Source organism: Tigriopus californicus, chromosome 12 (genome assembly GCF_007210705.1).
Source record: "Tigriopus californicus strain San Diego chromosome 12, Tcal_SD_v2.1, whole genome shotgun sequence".
Lineage (NCBI taxonomy): Eukaryota > Metazoa > Arthropoda > Copepoda > Harpacticoida > Harpacticidae > Tigriopus > Tigriopus californicus.
Window position 1 is genome coordinate 9,495,089 of NC_081451.1, and position 20,262 is coordinate 9,515,350.

The following is a 20,262-nucleotide window of genomic DNA, read 5'->3' on the forward strand; positions in this document are numbered from 1 at the left end:
ACAATGATCCCTTGGAGAACCCTTCATTTACCTTGTCTGAGGAGTTGCTCCCAATCGCCAACAAGAATCGATCTCAAGAAACTCTTCTTGAAGATAATTTCAAGACCAGTTATGAAGTTCAAGAACCGCCGCCTCTAAAAAAGAAAAAGAAGAAGAAGTCCAAAGATAGGACTGAGAATGATACCTTGGTGAACCCCGCATCACCTGAAGAGCCGCTTTCAAGAACGAAATTGACAAAGAAGAAGAAACGATCGCAAGAGACGGCCAAAGATGTGGCTTTAGTGGAAATTGTTATGCCTGAAGAGCTTTCTCCGATAAAGAAAAAGAAGAAGAAATTGAAGGAGCGAATTCAAAATGATACCTTGAAGAACCCCAATCCTGAAATGGACGAGACTCCAACCGATGTGTGTGTTCGATTGAAGAAGCCAAAACAGGTCACTTCAAAAGACTCACTAGAGAATGAGTCCTTAGTGTCCGTGGCCAAGAAAAATAAAACCCCTCTGGAAGCTCCAAAGAGGAAAAAAAAGGCCAAGAAGTCCATTGAAATTCCAATAGAAATAGAGGGAGAACCTGCCAAGAAAATGAAGAAATCAGAGGGCAGGACCGTGTTTGAATTCGTTACAAACCAACCAATCACGGAAAAGAATAAAAACCAAACAGATGATGAAGCAAGTTGTAAGCCTCGAGAAAAGTTCCACAACAAGATGAAGAAGAAGAAAAAGACCAAGGAAAAGAATAAGATCCCTACAGAGCATGAGTTGATTTCGGGAGAAGAACCCGAAAGTAACACAGACAATGGATTGACTAAAAAGAAGAAAAGAAAGACGAAAGCACTTGTTCACGAAGATTCTACTGAACCACCTGAAAAGAAACAAAAGAAGGCTATCGGTACCCATGAAACTATACCACCTGAAGAATCCCAATCCCTTGGAAATGTTTCACTTGGCTGTGTTATGGAACCAATAGACCCAAAAAAGAAAAAAAAGAAGAAAAAGAAGAAGAACGTGTCAAAGGAAAACCAGGATGAAACCATGGGATGGGGCTCCATTTCGCGTATTGAAAATCCCAAAAGAACGGAACAAATGTGTGCCTTAAACCAATCAATTGAAGATCCAATGTCCGACCCTAATATGAAAGAGGGTGGAACTAAAAATAATGCGTCAATGGAGTCCAATGCAAACCCTAAGTTGTTCTCCAATTCAGAAACAAGAACAGGAAATGAAAGTAATAGTCTAGAAGGTGCAGATAGGGTGGGACACTCAAATAAACCCGACAATCAGTCGGTGGGTTCCGTGGAACATGTTGATTCCATGATAGAGGGACGAATCCAAAAAGAAGTAGTGGAGGAAAATAGGGCACCCTCCAACTGCGTTAATCCAGAAACCGGAGTGGATAATCAAGACGCAAGTCAGCCTTTGGGTTCAGTAGAAAACGGATCGGTCCACATGGAGCAAAGTATTTCGTCTAATGCCGAATCAAGACTGGCAATTGAAAAACCTGATCAAACCTGTGATTCAATGGAACATGGACCAACCTCTGTGGAACAAAGGATGGAACTCTCAACATCCTCGAGTCAAGACACAAAAATGACCAATGTCGAACCAACTATACCTTTGATTGAGAGATTACCCGAAAGAGAACCCTTGACTGAAGTACAAGATGTGGAACAACCCTCAATTTCCTTCAGTGCCAGTGCCTCGTCCAACACAACAATTGACCAAGGAAGACTCGTGAAGACGCCAAAGCGAGTTCCAGGTCCCAGTAAAAGTGAGCAAGTGACCTTTGAGCCTGAAACGGCGGATAGCATCTCAGATAATGACACGATTCGAGGTCGGTTAGATGAGGTGGTCAAAGGTCTTTGCATTGGATCATCCAGTGACTATGAGCCCTCTTTATCTTCTTATCGATCATCTAATTCCTCAAGTCCCCAAAGTGTATTACTTAACGAGGATGAGAGGTCCGACCCAAATGCAGAGCCATTGGCCGTTCCAAATACTCCTCCTGATGCCATTGACGCTGAGCCAGATGCCGTTGACGAACCTGTCGAAGAAAATGAGGAAGCATCCCAATCGATAATCCCGAAAAATGTTGCTCAAGAGAGGAGCGTGATTGAAGGTTATCAAGACTCTTCGGACGAGGAACCAGTCATCTCGAGGTTAGTGGCTAAAACTACTTTTAGACTTCTAAGATTTATATATATAACCATGACTATGCGACCAACGCAACGTTTAGTCCATTCAAGAGGCCCTTGCGGCATGAGTTAAAGCAAATAAGTTATTGCAGGAGTTAGCTCATATTCTTTTCTTATCTTATGATGTTTTAACCCAAAAGCAGTGCTTTATTTTCTTTTCTTCTTTTTTGGCTGACTACCAGTTATCAGCATTTCAAGGTGGAATATTTATGATTTGCACTTAGCTCTTGAAATATTGTATTCCAAGGCCAAGTTTATGGTGATAATATAATATAATATATTATATAATCCCTATAATCTACAGCAGCAAAAAAAAAACCGCTTCATAAATTCATCAGCCATCTACAAATAACCTTGAGTGAGAGATTTTTGATGAGCCATGTTCATGCCCACCTATGAATTCTTAAATCTGATCTTAATCCTAGGACTCGGAGCGATTGGCAAGCTGCTGATGGCCAGTTAAACGAAGTATGGAACCGCTTCAATGAGCGTCTGGACAATGAAACCGCCCTCAATCCCCCCACCGATCCCAAGACCCCCGCCTCCAACTCTGAGGGCGTGACCGATGAGCCCGACGATGACAACAACACCTTCGAACATCTTGCTGAGAAGCGGCGTAAACACAGAGAGAAAATAGCCCAAGGCTCATCTTTGAAGAAGTATCGCTTTAGAGCCGATACGATCTTGGAGGACCTTTTGAGCATCTCGGATTCGGAAGAGATTCCAAACCATTCCGTGGCTAAGCCCACGCCCAGAGATATCAAGGAAACTTTGCCTTTGGACGCCGTTATCAAACTTCCCACCTTCAAATCACAGTCATTTCCATCCGTTGCAAAGGTAAGTGGAGGGGATTATTGTTGCCCTTGGTTTTGGCCATGTGAAAATGCAAAGGAGTTTTATTGAATGTTCATTAACAAGTAACTTTTCACTCCAAGTAGATGGAGATATTTTATTTTGTGGGTAAAATATAAAGCAGGAGTGTAATTTCATTTTCAAAATGTTTTTTTTTTCTTCCAAAAATTAAATTTGCCTGATTTTAACCTTTTTTGGAATGTTGCCATGACAATGCACGGACTTCTAGAGATGTGGACTGCCAATGGAAGCGAAAATTTCTCATCTCGTAAACCGTTTATCTTATTCCAAACAAGCACTAAGATCTTGTTGAATAGATGAACTTGGCCCAGTTTGAGCTCAAACCCATGTTGAGTGAACTCGGGAGACATGTTCAAAGTTATGAAGTAAACACTACATAAAATTTGAATTTTCGGCCTGCTCTTGGTCAGCTACATAGGCTTTTGACAACATAACTTTGAAACGATCGACTTTGCATATAAATGATATAAAATTGACCTACCGTTAATTGAAAAGATCTACGTTTCTTATTTTATTACTTTAATTCGAAAAGTGGCTCAGAGTGGCTATGACCAAGAGCAGGCCGATTTGCCGGGAAGCTCATTCGCGGTCCATATTTTTAGAAGTCCGTGGACAATGCTAGCCCTAAGAGGTAGTCGATTGCTAAAAAAAACCTTAGGAAAAGCAGTTTGAAAATGCAGGATTTTTGATGAATCTGTAGTATTTGATGCAGCAAAATGGATTTTGTTAAGACATAATGAACAACAATTTATTTTGATCTTGAATCCACGTTTTGGCTTTTTATTTTTCTGTCAATTTGTGATATCTTGTCAAACATTGCAATATTTCTTCCTCTGTTGAAGGATTTTCGAACTAAATACACGAAAGTTCACTTGTAAACTAAACCAAGATGCGATTAGGTTTAATAACGGCTCAAGTGCTGATTCGATTTTCTTCCACTATATTTTTCGCCAACTAACTAACTTTTGGTAAGTAAAACATTTCCAAATGAATGAATTAGTCCAATTGTAAATGTGTGGCATCCAAAACTCCTTGGAAACGGCTTGAGCAAAGATGGATTTGGTTTGGATTTTGTAGATGGTCACGTTCGTGTTCAATGAGAACATTCGATTACCTCCGTTGAACCAAGAGGAGGACCCTGCACTCGTCAGAAGGGCATTTGGGTCCCGATTGAAGAAGCTTGAATCCCAGTATCCCTCATTCAAGCATGGCTTCTTCAGCGATATCGAGGATGAAGTCATTTTGTTGAGATTCGGCAAACTCATCCGAGTACTTCAATTCACTGTCAAGGAATCTCAAAATTTGGTCCTGGCATTGACCAACTACCGCAAAGGCGGCCAGACAGGTAACAAAATTACTTTTTTGATGTTTGGTGGGCTAGGGTTGATCCTTTAACTCCTGTAGCCCGTCAACATTTTTCGTATCTTCTGGGCCTTTTTAAACGCCACAGAATATTTTACCGGTTTTATAAAAATCAAAAAAATATTTTTTTGTCTAATTTTTAGCAGTAATAGGTAGCCTCCAAAATATGAATCAACAATTTCAAAAATATCTTTTTTAATTTTTGCACCTTTTTTTTTTATTTTTTTTTTCTTAAAGCCGCCACGGAATATTTTCCTGGTGCTTTTGAAATAAAAGACATTGATTAGTCAAATAATCAATTAATAAGATTGTATCAATTGTTTTTACTATTCATTACAAGGATGCATGCAATCTCCGATAGTATTAAGATTTAAGTCAATAATAGGTGTATTTGGTCTGCTAACGAAATTGACTAAATAGAGAGGGATAGCCGTTGATGGTGGAATTGATCTGGGATGCTTATAAATAATTGTCCACATCTGACTTGAAAGATCGGATCAATTACATAAACGTGCTTCCTATTAATTAGATTGCGTAAAAAATTGAGAAATCCTCTGTCATCGCTTTGGTTTGTTGGATGCATCACAAGAAGATGAATTTTTTTTTTAGAAAATGAAGGTAGAAGAATGAACGGAATAGAAAAAGAGTATTTCTTCGTTTTCCTTCGGTGTTGACGGCGTTTTTATTGAATCAGGTTTAAACTCTGACTCATGTTTGCTTTTTTTGGTCAATTTAACAATTAGCCAAGGACTTTCACAAATTTTTGAAATTCTGTTCCCTATGTAATGTGAAGGAAACTCAAGGAAAAATATAGTTTGACACCCTGATTCTGGCCATTTTGTGGAGGTAGAATTTAGGCAAATTTCACACCCAAACAGCACATGGCATAGACTAAATTCCTCTTATATTTCAATTTGCCTGCTGAGTACAGCAAAATAGCATTCTTACATTGATCCACGATATTAGCACAACGGTAGATCTACGCCAAAAATGACATATTTTTGATGTTTTGGATCTCAACTCACTCGAAAGTTCAACATTCAATGAGGGATGAATTTGCTGAAGTGCTCACGTGATTTCAGATTCCCTAGACAAAAAATAAAGACATCCATTCTGTCAATTATTTAGTGATTTTAAGATCAAACATGGCGCACTCAGCAATGACTGCGTGCTATATGTGGTCAAGAATTGCCATTAAGTTACCCTCACAGTGCTGCACTGCAATTATTATATATAATTATGCCATTATGGGATCAAATAAATAATCAATGGAGGTTGCGACTAAGGCTACCAATTTACATTTTCAGTGGCATGTGGCATCACTAGCGGAACATTGGAAACCCGTTAGTTAGTCACAATAAGTCACCCTGATGTTTCTTCGATCAAACCAGGGTTGCCTTTTTGGTCAAACCTTTGACGTTGCGTTGGAAACGGCTGGGCCTTTGACTTTCCTTGCTTTCTAGCAATCCTGATCCTGAAAATCTATTTGATCTCATCCATGGACAAGGGCCATGGCTGAACGAATTGAAGCCAATATCGCAATAAGGGTCCTTATTTGCAACGTCACATGGCCCAAAGAAAACGGGAAGAGGCACCGTAGATTGCTAAATAAACTGCTCTTGCCTTGCCTTGAACGCAATTTCTTTTCCGGACATTATGTGACCCGAGGCACTAATTGAAAATAAGATTTGAATAGAACTAGCCAAAAACAGGTCAAACGCATTTTAATTCAATAACAAGAAATCGGCCCAATCGGCTCTTTTTTTGGTAGCGGCTGAATGACAAAGCGCCCTCTGGAGTGCAGAACGTAAAACATATTTCGTGCAGCGTAAGGGGGCTATGACTGCCACTTGCCCAATCAAAGCAATGCAATGGAATTCAGAGGAAATGTCACAAACCTGAGAGGATGCCCTTATTTGACATTTTTGAGATGGGTTTAGGGATCCAAGTGGCTCTCGCATGAATTGTGCGGGTCCAGTAAAGTTTGGATGTCTTAAAAAAATGTCCCTTGTCCAACTCTGTCAGGTCGGGCACAAAACGTAAGAATCAATTTGATGTGTACCCGGTAGGCTCAAACTGAGCTGAATTAGATAGTTTAAACTAGATGGCTAGTCAGAGAAACGACACTCACGAGATTTCTGAGATATTTTTTTTGGCTCCCTCGCCGCTGCCTGGTGTGTGCGATGGGGATCGGCTTTAAACACATTTAGTTACGTGATTCTCAAAATCAAGTTCCAAAGAGAAATCGATCAGCCCGACACTCTGCTGCCCAACTACCTAAAAGTGTGCAAAGCAAAGTCTCAAGTGGCTTGGTTGGAGTGACATTTCTTTCACAAGCCCTCTAGTAGTGATGTTTGTCTAAATTCTCCCTCCTCAAAATGCCCAAAACCATTGTGCCAGGATGGATGCTTCAAATTTCAGCATCGACATTCTTTTGAAGAGTGTTTGTTAACCGCTCACGTGTGAAAAGTGATAAAATCGCTTGACCAGAACCTGAATGTTCCTTGGCCTTTCAGTCCACTTTTGAAGAGGTTCATATTATATCAGGTTCAATCGAACTATATTTCTTTGCTAGCTGACCGAAAGAAGGCCCGATCTTACTTGTCCGCCTACGTGGGACTTCCTTTGCTCCATTATCGTCGATTGGCCGATATCTTCCAACGTGTGACGTTCCTCCTCACCCGTGAGAGTGAGGCTACCCTTTTTAGTCCCGAAACAATCAAGAAGATCGTTCAATTCTTCAACAAACACGGCGTGGACAAAGTCGGCGAATGTCGGAAAGCCGCCGGAATCAATCCCATTGTCGGGGATCACGTCATTCATGACATGTATTGGCAGCATCGGATCATCAAGAACGATTTGAAGAAGCCATTGCGGAGGTAAGAAAGTCGTTATTGTCGAAGTGGATGGTGGATCGGATTCATTCTTAATGTGGGTCCCACGACAAATTGGCGGGGAGATAGAAAATTTTTGGGGTCTTCTTGGAACCAAATTGGCCGTTCGTGTTTGGTCAGCATTCCATTTTTCATTGGTTCAAATTGACAATTTGGCATTTGCTAGCCATAAACCTCAAATGAATAAGTAACCACCATGTAGGATTAGGGATGTGAGACCAATTAGGGACCAGATTTTGAGTCGATCAAAATCTGATGAAAAATATATGAATACTGGAAATATTGAACTGTGTCAGTTTGAAAAAGGTTTGCCAATAATTTGCCAAAGGATGATCATACCCTTCGATTTATTTTTAAAACATAGAAATTGCTGCCATTGACATCAAAGGCAGATCCGGAATGATTTGAGATTGTGAAAATAGCTAATAAATATCTGAAATGTAAAACAGGTCATAATCTAGGTGTGGTAAGTTCTATCAGATTTAAAAAAGACAGTTGATTAGAAAATTTGAGGCGCAAAAAATATTTGATTTAATCTTGAGGTGTGAATAATGGTGTCGCAAATATGATCTTACTATTACGGTTGTGGGATCAAAGAAATTGTGATATTATGGGATCAAAGTATGTTTTCAAAGGCACATTTAAGCTTTGTTCCAACCCAAGTTTTATGCTCATTTGTAGAGCACCTTCAAGCCCTCGAGAATCCAGGTTAGTCCGAATGATGACTTTTTGGTCTCCTTTTTTTTGTTCAATTTGCTGCCCCCAAATATTTGATTGATGTTATTTTTTTCACCCACGTGGACAAGTTTTTGAGTAAAACCCCTGATCAACCCTTTATTCAAGGGCTAAACAAATCCAAGGGAAATACATAATCAAATTTTAATTTCTTTCATTAAAAAAATAGAAAAAATGGCTAAAGTTTGACAAAAACAAGAGTGAAGGTTATTATTTCTGCCAGTTTTGTGGACCATGAAATACACTTCAATCAATCAGTTGGTATCGTATTTGGTCACAAGCATCTCCAAGCACTTGTTCAGATACATTGAGTAGGAGACACTTGCGGCCTTGATAACATAATAGACTTATATGTCATTTCGTTTCGGCATTCCTTGTTGTTTAATTTAAAATATGGCAATATATCACTTTATCTTTGTGAGCACTTTACTTCAAAGGACTACTCTTGATTCGCAAACTTCATCTCAATTTCAGCTTATATTTTGCAAAATTTCAAAACATTTTTGAGTCATCCAAGCTATGTACGTAATGTGGGATTTAAATTGTGCATCCGTAGTTACATCCAAGCCTGTTTGACGAAATTAAAAAGACAAAACGGAAACAAACGGTCCCAACTTTGAAAATGGGCTCTTAAAATCGGGTCTGGATCCTCTCTCTCGAAACTAAAATCCAATTTCGGAGCTCATTCACCAGAAAATCCTGCCTTCACCAGAAATATTCATAATTGTCTCGCATGATCATCGTTTTACCATAGGTTCACACGAGAAGAGTCCTATTATGTGTTGTACAAAGTCCTGAAGCAAGCCAAAACGTATGATGTCAAATCCATCGAATCATCCGAAATCAATTGGCACAAGGTAGCCCACAAACTGGCCCGCATTCCCACCACATGTCACCGGCACTGGGAAACCCGCATCAAGCCCATTATTTTGACTCACTTGGCGGGTAAATTGACTGATTGTTAGGGGACGATAGTCATGTCATTTCTCAATGATGCGCTTTTTATCTTTAGGTGAAGACTGTTTGGAAATGTCTTGGAAACTTAGATTCTACAAACAAGTCTACCATGATCCCAAAGTCTTCCACCGAAGTAACATCAAGTACAAAGACTTGGTGGACAAATACTTTCCAAACCAAACAGTCATGGTATTGCAACGGTAAGTAAGGCATCTATTAATTTTCAATAGGCGATGTCAATTTGACGTCATCAGTATTAGAAACTGTCGCCATCTACCGTTCAAAATGCTTTTTTGCCAAGTGGTTCGTAGCATAACATCGGACGTATTTAGAATGTTGTTCATTCAATGTGGTCAAGACATGCTTAAGCTGACATGTGTTTCAGCATTAAAGGTAAAGCATTGAAGCCCTTAAAAAAATAATGTACTGACTTAGACCACAAACTTCTAAAAATATGGGCTGAGCAAGCTTCCCCCAAAATCAGCTGCTCTAGGTAATCTGATCAATTTTTTCGAATTAAAAAATAGAATACGAAATGTAGACCTCTTTAATTAAATGAAAGTCATTTTTCTATCATTTACTTTTAAAGTGGTTCTTTTCAAGGTTAGATTGTCAAAAGCTTATGCAGATGACCAAAAAAAGGCGTAAAATTCGAATTATGTGTAGTGTTGACTACATAACTTTGGACATATCTCCTGACTTCTCTAAGCATAGTTTTGGGCTCAAATTTGGCCCTATTCAACAAGATCTTATAGTCGTATGAAGTGTATATTTAAAATAAACGGTTAAAGAGATGAGAAATTTTTGCTTCCATTTGCAGTCCACATCTCGAGAAGTCCGTACTTAGACATAGGAATGAATCTTCAGGGTGACTAAGCCTACAGGAAAACAGGAGAGCAGATAATAGCCATATCCGTGGCTTTCTTTCCTCTTTGAACTCTCTGCTTTACTGGCCTCTTGGAATTCGACCCGCCTTTTCTCGTAACTCTGAGCTTAATACTTAGATGGCAGGACAATAGCACCGTAGATAAAGCGCCACTGGAGCCAGATAATCGTGATTTATCTTTTATTTAAAAGAAACCTTGTTTTCTGAATTTCTTCTTTTCTTGGGTCAAATATCTATGTTCAGAGCTCTTGCAAGAGAAAAAGATACCTTTTTGGGTATAACATGAACCCAAGTACTTCTTCATTTTAAGTCTTGTTTTTGAGTTGAAATTTTATTTTGAGATGAAAAGAAAAATAAGGTTAGAAATTGCCAAAAAATAGGTTTTCCTCAAAAGTGGTGAAAAGTATCATCCGAAATTTCGGCTGGCCATTTCGCAATGTATGTATGTACGTATTTTGTCAGTAAGTGAGTTTACTCTTTTTTAGTAAGTGGGGGGAAAAAACAAAACAATAATCTCACTTAGGCAAGGTTTTCACAAATATTCTAACTTGGTTTTTGAAAGATGACTTCGATTGCTCTTGTTTCACTTCTTTTGGGGCTTTGTTCCATAACAAGGACGCTTTTAACCTAAAATTTCACTAGCAAAAATTCTCACTTTATTTGCATTTTGTTCCAGGAAAGACAATGTATTTTTCTGTGTTTCATTTACAAATGTGTGTTTCCCCACAGGCATGCATAGATTTACGATACATTGTACGACATAAAAATAGCTCGTTTGTGGTGTAAAAACTGAATCTCATTCACTAGAGCACTTTGTATGTATTAGATCATCAATTAGAGTGATTAAAAGAATTGTAGAATTGAACCAACACCTACCTGAGACTTTTTTTGCAATTGATTTCTTTTTTGCAATTCTTGGCTGACTCTAGTGATTCAGTGTTTACTTCATGCATTCTTTCTTGTTTGCAGTTGTATGGATAATGATTTCCTAAGGACGGAAAAAGCCTTGCAAATCGAGCGGACGATGGCTAAACTCCCACCTTTGAGTTTCAAGGAGAGCTTGGCGATCTTCATTAAGAGATTTGGTGAATCTAAGAACACCAAATGGGACGACTATCATCTGAAGCACATGGAAGGCATCATTAGCTGTTATGGGGAGCTCAAAGACACCATCGACTTTGAGGATAGTGACGATGAGGGACCCGACTTCACCAAGGATAAGGTCAATGACGTCGTCAATGATTCCTCATGCTCGAACTAATTCCATCATTTGCATTCCCAAAGAAATCTTTTCTAACTTGTGTCACGTTGAAAAATATATACTTGGAGCGGAAGTGCATACAAGATTTTCGCCAATTATCTGCCAATTAAATCATTATCACGTCAAAATTGGAGCAGACCAATCAAATGGAAAAGGGCAGGTTCAACATTCTTCCAGGGAATTAATTTTTCAAGAAGAATTAGAAAACGTGTTCAATTGATGAGCAAGGTGGGAATCGTATGAATCGTTTACAACGTGGGAACCAAGAAAATGTCAGCTCAATCGAGGCAATTGCTTTTTCTACATGTACGTGGGAAAATGAACATCAAATGATTAACAATGTCATCCTTATTGAGTGCCGTGGAAGAACGCACGCCAAAGAGGTTTCTCGGAGATCTTGAAAAATGGAAAAATTAGAACCTGAAACGTCGTTAAAAACCACCCGAAATTACCCTCACTTTGTCAAATACAAAGTGATTGAACACAGAGCCTACATATGAATAACTAAGATTTTTTTCCCTCTTTCTTAGTTGAACACTTCCATCTTATGAGTACGCATTTTGCTCACAGAAGGATAGGAAATCGGAAACAATCGTCCGTTCTTTTTTCATTTTCGTCGTCGGATATAACTTTGAACATCCGTTGCCTTTGTTTTGAAATAGAAACAATTCAGAGTTGGACACGATCCTGAACCTCACGCGACAGCAGAGCCAACCTTGTTCTAATGGAATACGTGGAAGGGATCGGGGTTTTCGACCGTTTTGATCTCATGCCAGGTCAATGAGGTGGTTCAAACGTGTATTGGAACATTCAGGGCATAAATTTTTCAAACGTACTATTGACCAGTTTCCAGTTCTCAACTCTGGCAGTATCGCTTGATACCTCAAGAATCCGTATGCTATAAGGCAAATATGTAGATGGACTTCCGAGAGACGATTTTTCTCTATGTTTAATGTAATATTCCACCCAATTTAGAATCCTGGCCAAGGTTAAGATGCTCAATAGTGCTCTATGCTCCACTTCCTGAATTTCCGATGCCTTTTTACGTCGCAGGACATCTCAACATATGACAACTTGACCAAGAAAAAAAGCTCCAACCAACATGTAATTGCATTTGAAAGGTCTGCTTGAAACAGAAATCAGTTAAAGTTTGATAGATATTAATTTTTTTTTTGATGAAAAGTAAGTAATTGAATTAAATATGATGTTATCAAGAAACAAAAACTTCACTTTGCAAATCCACGCATAATGCCTTAGATAGGGCAAAGCTCCCATCTAAAACCATCGGACGTGTTTGTGCATTGATGGATCATATTGTCTTCCGATTCGTGTAGTCTATAGTCCTTTTCCTTGAGCGGAGGAAGCGCCCTCTGCTCTGTGTAGGCGCGGACAAACAAACGTAGAAACGAGAGAATACGCTTGAAGATGCCAGATTATAAGATATTTTATCAAGAGGTTATTAAATAAACACTTTATTGCCCAAGTACTGTGACACGATGAATAAGCTCCTGAAAGACGTTTCAAGTTCTAGATGCTTAAAATTTCGAACAATTATGACATGTAAAACATCATTTTACAAGAGGTTGTATACGGTATGATTGAAAACATGCCAACACTTTTGCAAGCATCATTTCCAACAATTAGTAGAACAAAAAGCACACTTTCACAAGCTTTTGGAGACAAACTTTGGAAACATCTCTTTTTCTAAACTTAGCAATAGCTTTTAAGCACAGTTTAATGGAAGATCATCTCTCTTTGGATGCCAAAAGTGTCTGTAATTATACCCTTATAGGTATTGTAAAGGTCTCTCAGAAGGGTTGGTGGCGTATTTATGGTGTTGGAAAGGATCAGCAATTAGTTGTTAGGCCAAATATACCTTGTTTAAGTCTGGCATGTTGGAGTGTATTCTTATATTTCTGCCTTTGCTTGTCCGCAACGAGAGCAAGGAGAGGAGAATGAGAAGGACTATTGGGAGGAGCTAGAGCCCTCTAGGAGGAGCCTTTGACTCAAAAATTACCTCAAAAGTAAACTGAGATACATTTATTCGCATCATTCCAAATTAAAATAGCGCAATATTTTTTTCAACTAAATTCAAAATCAAACTTTTGCTGCAATCAAGAAAATTGCATTTTTCATCATCCCAAAGAAAAGTAAATATGGTTTAGTGAACCAAATGGGTCGTTCGATCTAACAAGATTAGTCCTCAATTTACTCATAAGGTCGGCTTTGAATCAAATCCCCCTCTCCGTGTCATGACTGACAGGCATTTTCAACAAATTAATTACCATTTTGATCACATGCAGCCACATTTTATGCACAGTTTCTTAGGTTGGTGTTTGCTCCATTTCACGACTATGTGAAAAACAGGTTTGCTTTCTGAATTCAATACGCAAGATTAATGCCAAATGGGGTATGGGTGTGGAGAATGAATGAAATTTATCGAGTTTATTGACAATTTCGATTCATTCCCCTTAATTTTGTCCAGGGCATTTCACGGACAACGGAACAACCCATTGTACTGTCACTTCAAAAACTCGTCAACGACATTTGCCAACAAATCGATATCAGTAGCACGTTAATAGTTAATCAATTAAGTGTAAAAATGAGCACGGCACATTCTTGTTTTGGTGAGCTCATATTTCAAACATTTTGTAAGGGTGATTTTGAGAAGAAAATCACTCAAGTGTCAAGGCTTTCATGTCGCTAAAGGCCAAGATCAAAGTCCGTGTAGGGGTACTGAGAAAAAATTTAAGACATCAATTTTTGCAGACTGGTTTTGCGTCATGTTCAATGGATTGAGTGCAATAAAGCCTAATTAGCGGTTATTGAAATCGTAACGAATCATTTCTCGCCATTTTAGTCTTTCGGCGGTGGAGTTTAAACCCTTGAACTATTCAGCCACATTGGCTCCTATTTTTTGGCTGAAATACTATATTTGTGATTTAGATATTTGTTAAGTAATGTTCGACCCAAAAGCGACCTCCGACAACCTAACTTGACGTCATTAGGTAGTTGTTGCTTACAGTACCAATAGGGTCATTTTGTATTTAAAGTAGGTCTTAATTGCTTCCTTTTCAGGTCATTCGTTGATGTTATATCAACCAAACCGCAATGATATAATGATCTGTTTCTTTTGAAATACTCTAAAGAGAGGGAGACAAAAGGGAAATGTTTGGGAATGCCGGCACTAAAACTTTGGTTGAGAAATAGGGCATGTGAAGCAAAGGAAATTCAAGAAAAATGTAGTGCCGCAACACTGATTTTCAGCATTTTCAGCATTTTGAGGAGGGAGAAATAAGCCAAACATTGTAGCCAACCTGCCTTTGCACTGGCTCTTGAATCCAATTGAATCTTCAACTTTCTAGTGGGTTGCACTACGAAATTCAAAAATACGTCTTTTTGTGCAGCTGTCACTGCTCTAAGCTATTGGTTCAATATCAACATACTGTTTCCTTCAACAAGCCGGGAACTTATTTAAATGGCAAATTAAGTCTATGTCCGGTACAGGTTAGCTGTTATATTTGTCTTCCTTAAAATGCTCCATATCAGGGTTGCTGCGCTATATTTTTCTTGAATTTCCTTCACTTAACATGCCCTATATCACGGACTTTTAGAGATGTGGACTGGGAACGGAAGCCAAAATTTCGTATCTCCTAGATCGTTCATCTTTTCTAAATAAGCACCTAATACGACCACAAGATCTGGTTGAATAGATGAACTTGGCCAAATTTGAGCCCAAACCTAAGCTTAGAGAACTCAGGAGACATGGTCAAAGTTGTGCAGTAAACAATAGATAAAATTCGAATTTTTCGCCTGCTCGCGGTCAGTTACATTTGCATTTGACAACATAACTTTGAAACAATACACTTTAAAAGTCAATGATATAAAAATGACGTACCTTTAATTGACGAGATGTACGTTTCTTACTTTACTAGTTTAATTCGAAAAGGGCCTCAGAGCTGCTATGACCTAGAGCAAGCCGATTTGGCGGGAAGCTCGTTCGCAGTCCATATTTCTAGAAGTCCATGCCTATAGTCAGCTCTAGAGGACTCTAGTCAGCTCGATTCAGCTGTTCGAGTTGGTCTGTTGGGAGTCCCTTAGTGGCTAGTCAATTCAAATTCCCTAAACAAAGAATATTCAGGTAGACATCTAGGAAATCCTAGACTGTGTTGCATGTACTGATGCCATTAATGTGTCTATGGCGATAGTTGGCCAATTAATAATGCTGAGTTGGAATTTAGAACATCATTTGATGTTTTCATGCCAATCCTATACATACTCCTTGATTTTTTTCGATGCATAAAAAAAAGTAGATCTCAGATTAAGGAAGACAAAATTGTAAAAAAGGTAACCAAAAGGTAATGAAGTTTGCTAAAGAAGGAAAGAAAAAAATGGAACTTTTAACGTTTTACCGCACAAAAAAATGTCATAGTAAAAATACTTAAAAGAAGAAAACATAAATAGCACATAGTAAAAAATGACATGCCTTCATTTGGTTCAATATCAATGCATTCTTGTCAATCACAGAAAGTGTCGATCATTATAAAACTGGAGTCACCAAAATTTGAATGAAACTGGGTTTCTAATGAAAAAAGAAGTTCATACATATTTTCAAAATATTTGCGCTATTTTTTCTATCTTTAGTACCTCAGATATTTCTGGGTCCAATACGCTAAAAAAGGCACAAAAGTCACAACTAATGCATGTATCAATCAAAATTTTTGAAATTTCAAAAAGTTGTCAAAATCACTAATGGAACTTCAAAAATACATTTCAAATCTTTTTCAAGTGTTCAGTGTCCTTGAAATTGACTTTGACATCAAATATTCACTACTTACTTACAGTTGCAGTCTCGTTTTCTCAAAAATGGTGTTCTCTTTCCCAAGAATTGAATCTGTTTTACTTAACGGCTAAATAGAAATAATCAAGCAAAAAAGAGCCGGGAATTTTATAATCAATGGAGGTAGAAGTTATAAACTCAAAAGATATTACAATTGATAACCATCTTCAATGGTCATTTTTGAGCTATAAGTGACACATTGAATCCACAAACGGTCACAAAAATCAAATCAATGCTCCAACTTAAAAAGAAAAGCGCCAAAGAGATGTAGAAATAGGGTTATCTTTCCCCCAAAATGGCAAATTAGGCATTACTTCTTTGACGGAAGAAGATAAAAACCTAGGTTTTAGGAATTTATATTTTTGTTAGCTTTACTTACAAAAAACTCTGTGTTCAAGGAGCTGGTGTATCTGAGCTGTCTAAGGGGCAGCACATAATAAGCAAGGCTCGAGTTATGAATTCAAATCCCGATGTTGGAATTAACCTTCATAAAATTCTTCACGACCTCACGCAACATTTAATACGAAACAGGAGTTTAATAGTCTTTTTCATGGAGGGAGGCAGCGCCCTCTGCTTCGTCTAAGTGCGGACAAACAAAAGTACAAAGGAGAGAATACGCTTTAAGACACCAGATTTTATCAAGGGATTATTAGATGAACAATCTGTTGCTCAAGTACTGTAACACAATGAATAAGCCACCAACTCTTTTGGGAGACGTATCAAATCATTTCATGGATAAAATTCCGAACATTTATGACATGTAAAAAATCATTTAAAAGGAGGTTGCATACTGCATAATTGACACTTTTGCAATCATCATTTCTAGCAATATAAAACTTGCACAAGTTTCTGATGACCAACTTTTAAAACTTCTCTATCTCTAGGCTTAAATCAAGTTTTTTTAGGACAATTTAATGGAAAAAGACGATCACAAAAAAGTTGCTGGTATGCTACAAGTATACAATGTATAGCTCCTTGTTTATTTCAATTTAAATGTCAAAGGTGTTGAAAATGTTACTGTTTTAGGATTTGAAAGGTCTGGCAGAAGAGTTGGTGGTCTATTAAGGTGTTAGAGTGTATCAACAATAAGATGTTCAGCGAAAAATACCTTGTTCAAATTAGGCATCTTAGAGCGCATTTTCATCCCTTTGCGTTTGTTGGTCCGCAAGGAGAGAAGCCGGAGGAGAATGGAAAGGGCTATTGCCAGGCAGAATTCAGAAAAATGCGGCTTTATCTACAAACACTTATGCATAGATTTCTAGACCCTGGATGTCAAACAACCGACCTCTCAGTTGGTTAACAGTACAATAGATGGTCTCCTGAGAATTGATCACAAAATGGTTTATTGTCCTGTTCTATCCAGTGTCTAAAAATCTATGACCTAATGGGAACCTCTACCAAAGTTACTTACTAACAAAATCCTTGATATGTACTCAACGAATGGATGAAGTGACGACACATTTGACAAACTAACACCTTTTCTAAATTGGTACTTAGTATAAAAGTAGCCAAGCCAACTGCAGTACTCATAAAGTAGTGCAGTCCAAACGAGCCATTTAGTTGAAGTGCCAAACACTTTTTTATAACAAAGAAACCAACAAGGAGGATTGGCTTGAGAGCTTTCAACTTTAGTATCCTTTTTTCTGACTTTCTCACCACTTCTAAGAATGGAACCCCCATCAGTACACAAATGAAATGAATTGAAATATCTGATTCAGCTATGAATTAATATAATTTCGGATCCACTAACGATTTAGAGTTGGTAAATTTGGTTCGCCTTGAATGTTCGTATGTTTGATGAGGAATTTGCTCAAAAACTTGTCTTCAAGTCCGATTTGACTTAAAACCTGCCTCAAGATCAATGCATACATATTCCCTCCGAATAGTTGAGGGAAGCACGGTGTGCAATGTTGGAACTAGAGAAAGAAGAGAGGAGGAAATCTTCATTGTTCTAACTACAGTGAGAAACCACCCTGACACTTTTTTGGATCTTGTGAAGCTGCACTGTGCGTACGACACGGAATTACATTGAACATACTCAGTTAAGTGATTTGCAAAATAAAGTTCTGATTTCAGGGAGCCAGTGGGTTGATGCTTTGTTTGTTTGCTTTGGTTGAAACCGAGTAAGGGCGGTTTTACACTACAATGGAAAACCAGGACTGAATCTGGTTTGAAGATGGAAGTTGGATCAGTGCTGGAGTGAGTTCGGGAAAAGACTTGAGTCCAGCAGGGGACTCCAGTCTTTCATTGTGCTCAAGTCAAGCAAATAGACTCATGCGCCAAAAACTCGCCCCAACACTAGTCCTACTCCAATCATCAAACCAGATTCAATCTCGGTTTTCCATCCTAGAGTAAAAGCCGTTGTAACACAATGTAAGTAGATCATCCAAGCACCCTGCAGCCAAACTAACAAAATGTGTTTAAAACATTGCCTCAAGTGGCTTGGTTGTCCAGCAGGGGCGCTAGAGCAAGGAAGCACCACCTTTTTGTGATCACCAAACCTTTCCCGCCAACTTAGGCCTACACAAATGATGCTGAATTTTTCTAATGTCTATTATTGGCATACATGTTGTTCAAAGAGTGTGGCTAATATCATTTTTTGTAATCATTGATGGCAGGTGTTTCAAATAAAACGTTTAAATATACATGATATGACTTCTATCATGTCTTTAAGTACAATTATTGTAAAATAATAATTAGGTATTCTTGGTAAAGCAAGAATTTGCTCTAAACACAATCAGTCAATATGTTTTGCCAATAATAATGTTTCAAGAAAATTGTTTCAGGAACATCTTTACCAACTTTCAAGTAATTTGGTAGCTTGTTTGAATCCATGGTTCCCAATTTGGGAATGGTCCCCAAATCAAAAGTAGGCATATTTCAGCTCTGAGCTACATATTGCTCTTTAAACTCATTTGAATGTTTGAAAATCATGGAAGGAAACATCTCAGCAAATATGACACATTTTTTAATTGACTATTTAGGATCCTCTTGCTAAAAACCCTTTTTAGAGTCTAAAACTCAGATCTAATTGGCTGGACTTTGGTCTTATTCTGTGTGCCTTGAAAGAGCCAGTCTTTTAGGTAAAATTCCTAATAAGTAGAAATCTAAACTCTACTCAAAAGCAACTCATCTATATTTCACCAATGCCTGATGCTTTTTTGTCAAATGTGTGGAATAAAACAAGATTATCAATTGTCCATTATAGATACAATGATATGTTAATTTACACATTTATACATTTACTTTTTTTGCCTATTTGCTTTTCTTAATTGTCAGTGCAAGTTCCTCAAGAATTGATTCTTGTTCATTTTTCTTTCTATCAATGTTTTCGAGCAAATTTGTCCAATATCTTACTTATTTTAAGGACAATTTGCTTGTTTTTTATTCACTTGATGTTCATAGTTATTTCATTTATTCTTTTGACATTTAAAGTTTATTCAGAAATATTTGGTATTTTAACAGAGTTGTATATCAAGGGGATAATTGTTTACTAAAAAAATTACACAGAAATGTACTATGTAGCATGGGCAATCTTGTTTTATTTATACTAAAGCTACTGTCTTAATTCAACACAATGGCCTAAGTTGGCGGCCAAAGGATAGAAATGACAGTAGTATATCAATTACCAACTTTTGGAATCTGCGATTCCAAAAGTTGGTAATCGAGCCACCCAGCACCAAAATTGACTCGACGCGTGGGTAAAGGCTACGCAGGCCAAAATGACGTCATTTGACTCAACGCGTGGGTAAAGGCTGACTGCACCAAAATGACGTGTGCGCCAGGTATGTGTTTATGCATCCGCCAGGCAAGTTCCCCTGCGCAAAAAAATATAGAACGCTCATCGCTCCTCCCAGCACCAAAATTGACTCGACGCGTGGGTAAAGGCTATGCTGGCCAAAATGACGTCATTTGACTCGAAAAGTGGGTAAAGGCTACCTCCACCAAAATGACATGTGCGCCATGTATACATTTATGGATATGTCGGGCAAGCCACGGGCATCCACATGCTCGGAAAAAAATGATGTTCCTCCCCTCCTACACCCACACACAAAATGACTCGTAAGACATGTATGCATCAGTCAGACAACCCTCACCACATTGAACATCACAGAATAGAACGTAAAAGGGGAGGAGTGAAAAATGTCATTGGCGATTGAGTGAGTAAATCACCGATTGAGAAATAGTACGAATAAAGAATCAATCCTAGTGTCTAGTATAAAACGATCTGGATCAGGAATCATACATTGAGTTAAACAAATA

At 38.2% G+C, this 20,262-nt stretch overlaps 1 protein-coding gene across 1 annotated transcript in view; it reads left to right on the forward strand.

Annotated features, from left to right (window-relative positions):
• LOC131892423 (ankyrin repeat domain-containing protein 12-like) overlaps positions 1–11,242 on the forward strand; it is a 13,206-nt gene extending 1,964 nt beyond the window's left edge. Inside the window, exons 3-9 of the mRNA XM_059242292.1 lie at positions 32–2,155; positions 2,617–3,028; positions 4,142–4,409; positions 7,002–7,305; positions 8,810–9,000; positions 9,068–9,212; positions 10,868–11,242. Coding sequence (XP_059098275.1) covers positions 32–2,155; positions 2,617–3,028; positions 4,142–4,409; positions 7,002–7,305; positions 8,810–9,000; positions 9,068–9,212; positions 10,868–11,159 — 3,736 coding nt within the window. The 3' untranslated portion in view covers positions 11,160–11,242. The remainder of the gene's footprint in view (positions 1–31; positions 2,156–2,616; positions 3,029–4,141; positions 4,410–7,001; positions 7,306–8,809; positions 9,001–9,067; positions 9,213–10,867) is intronic.
• Positions 11,243–20,262: the final 9,020 nt, after the last annotated feature.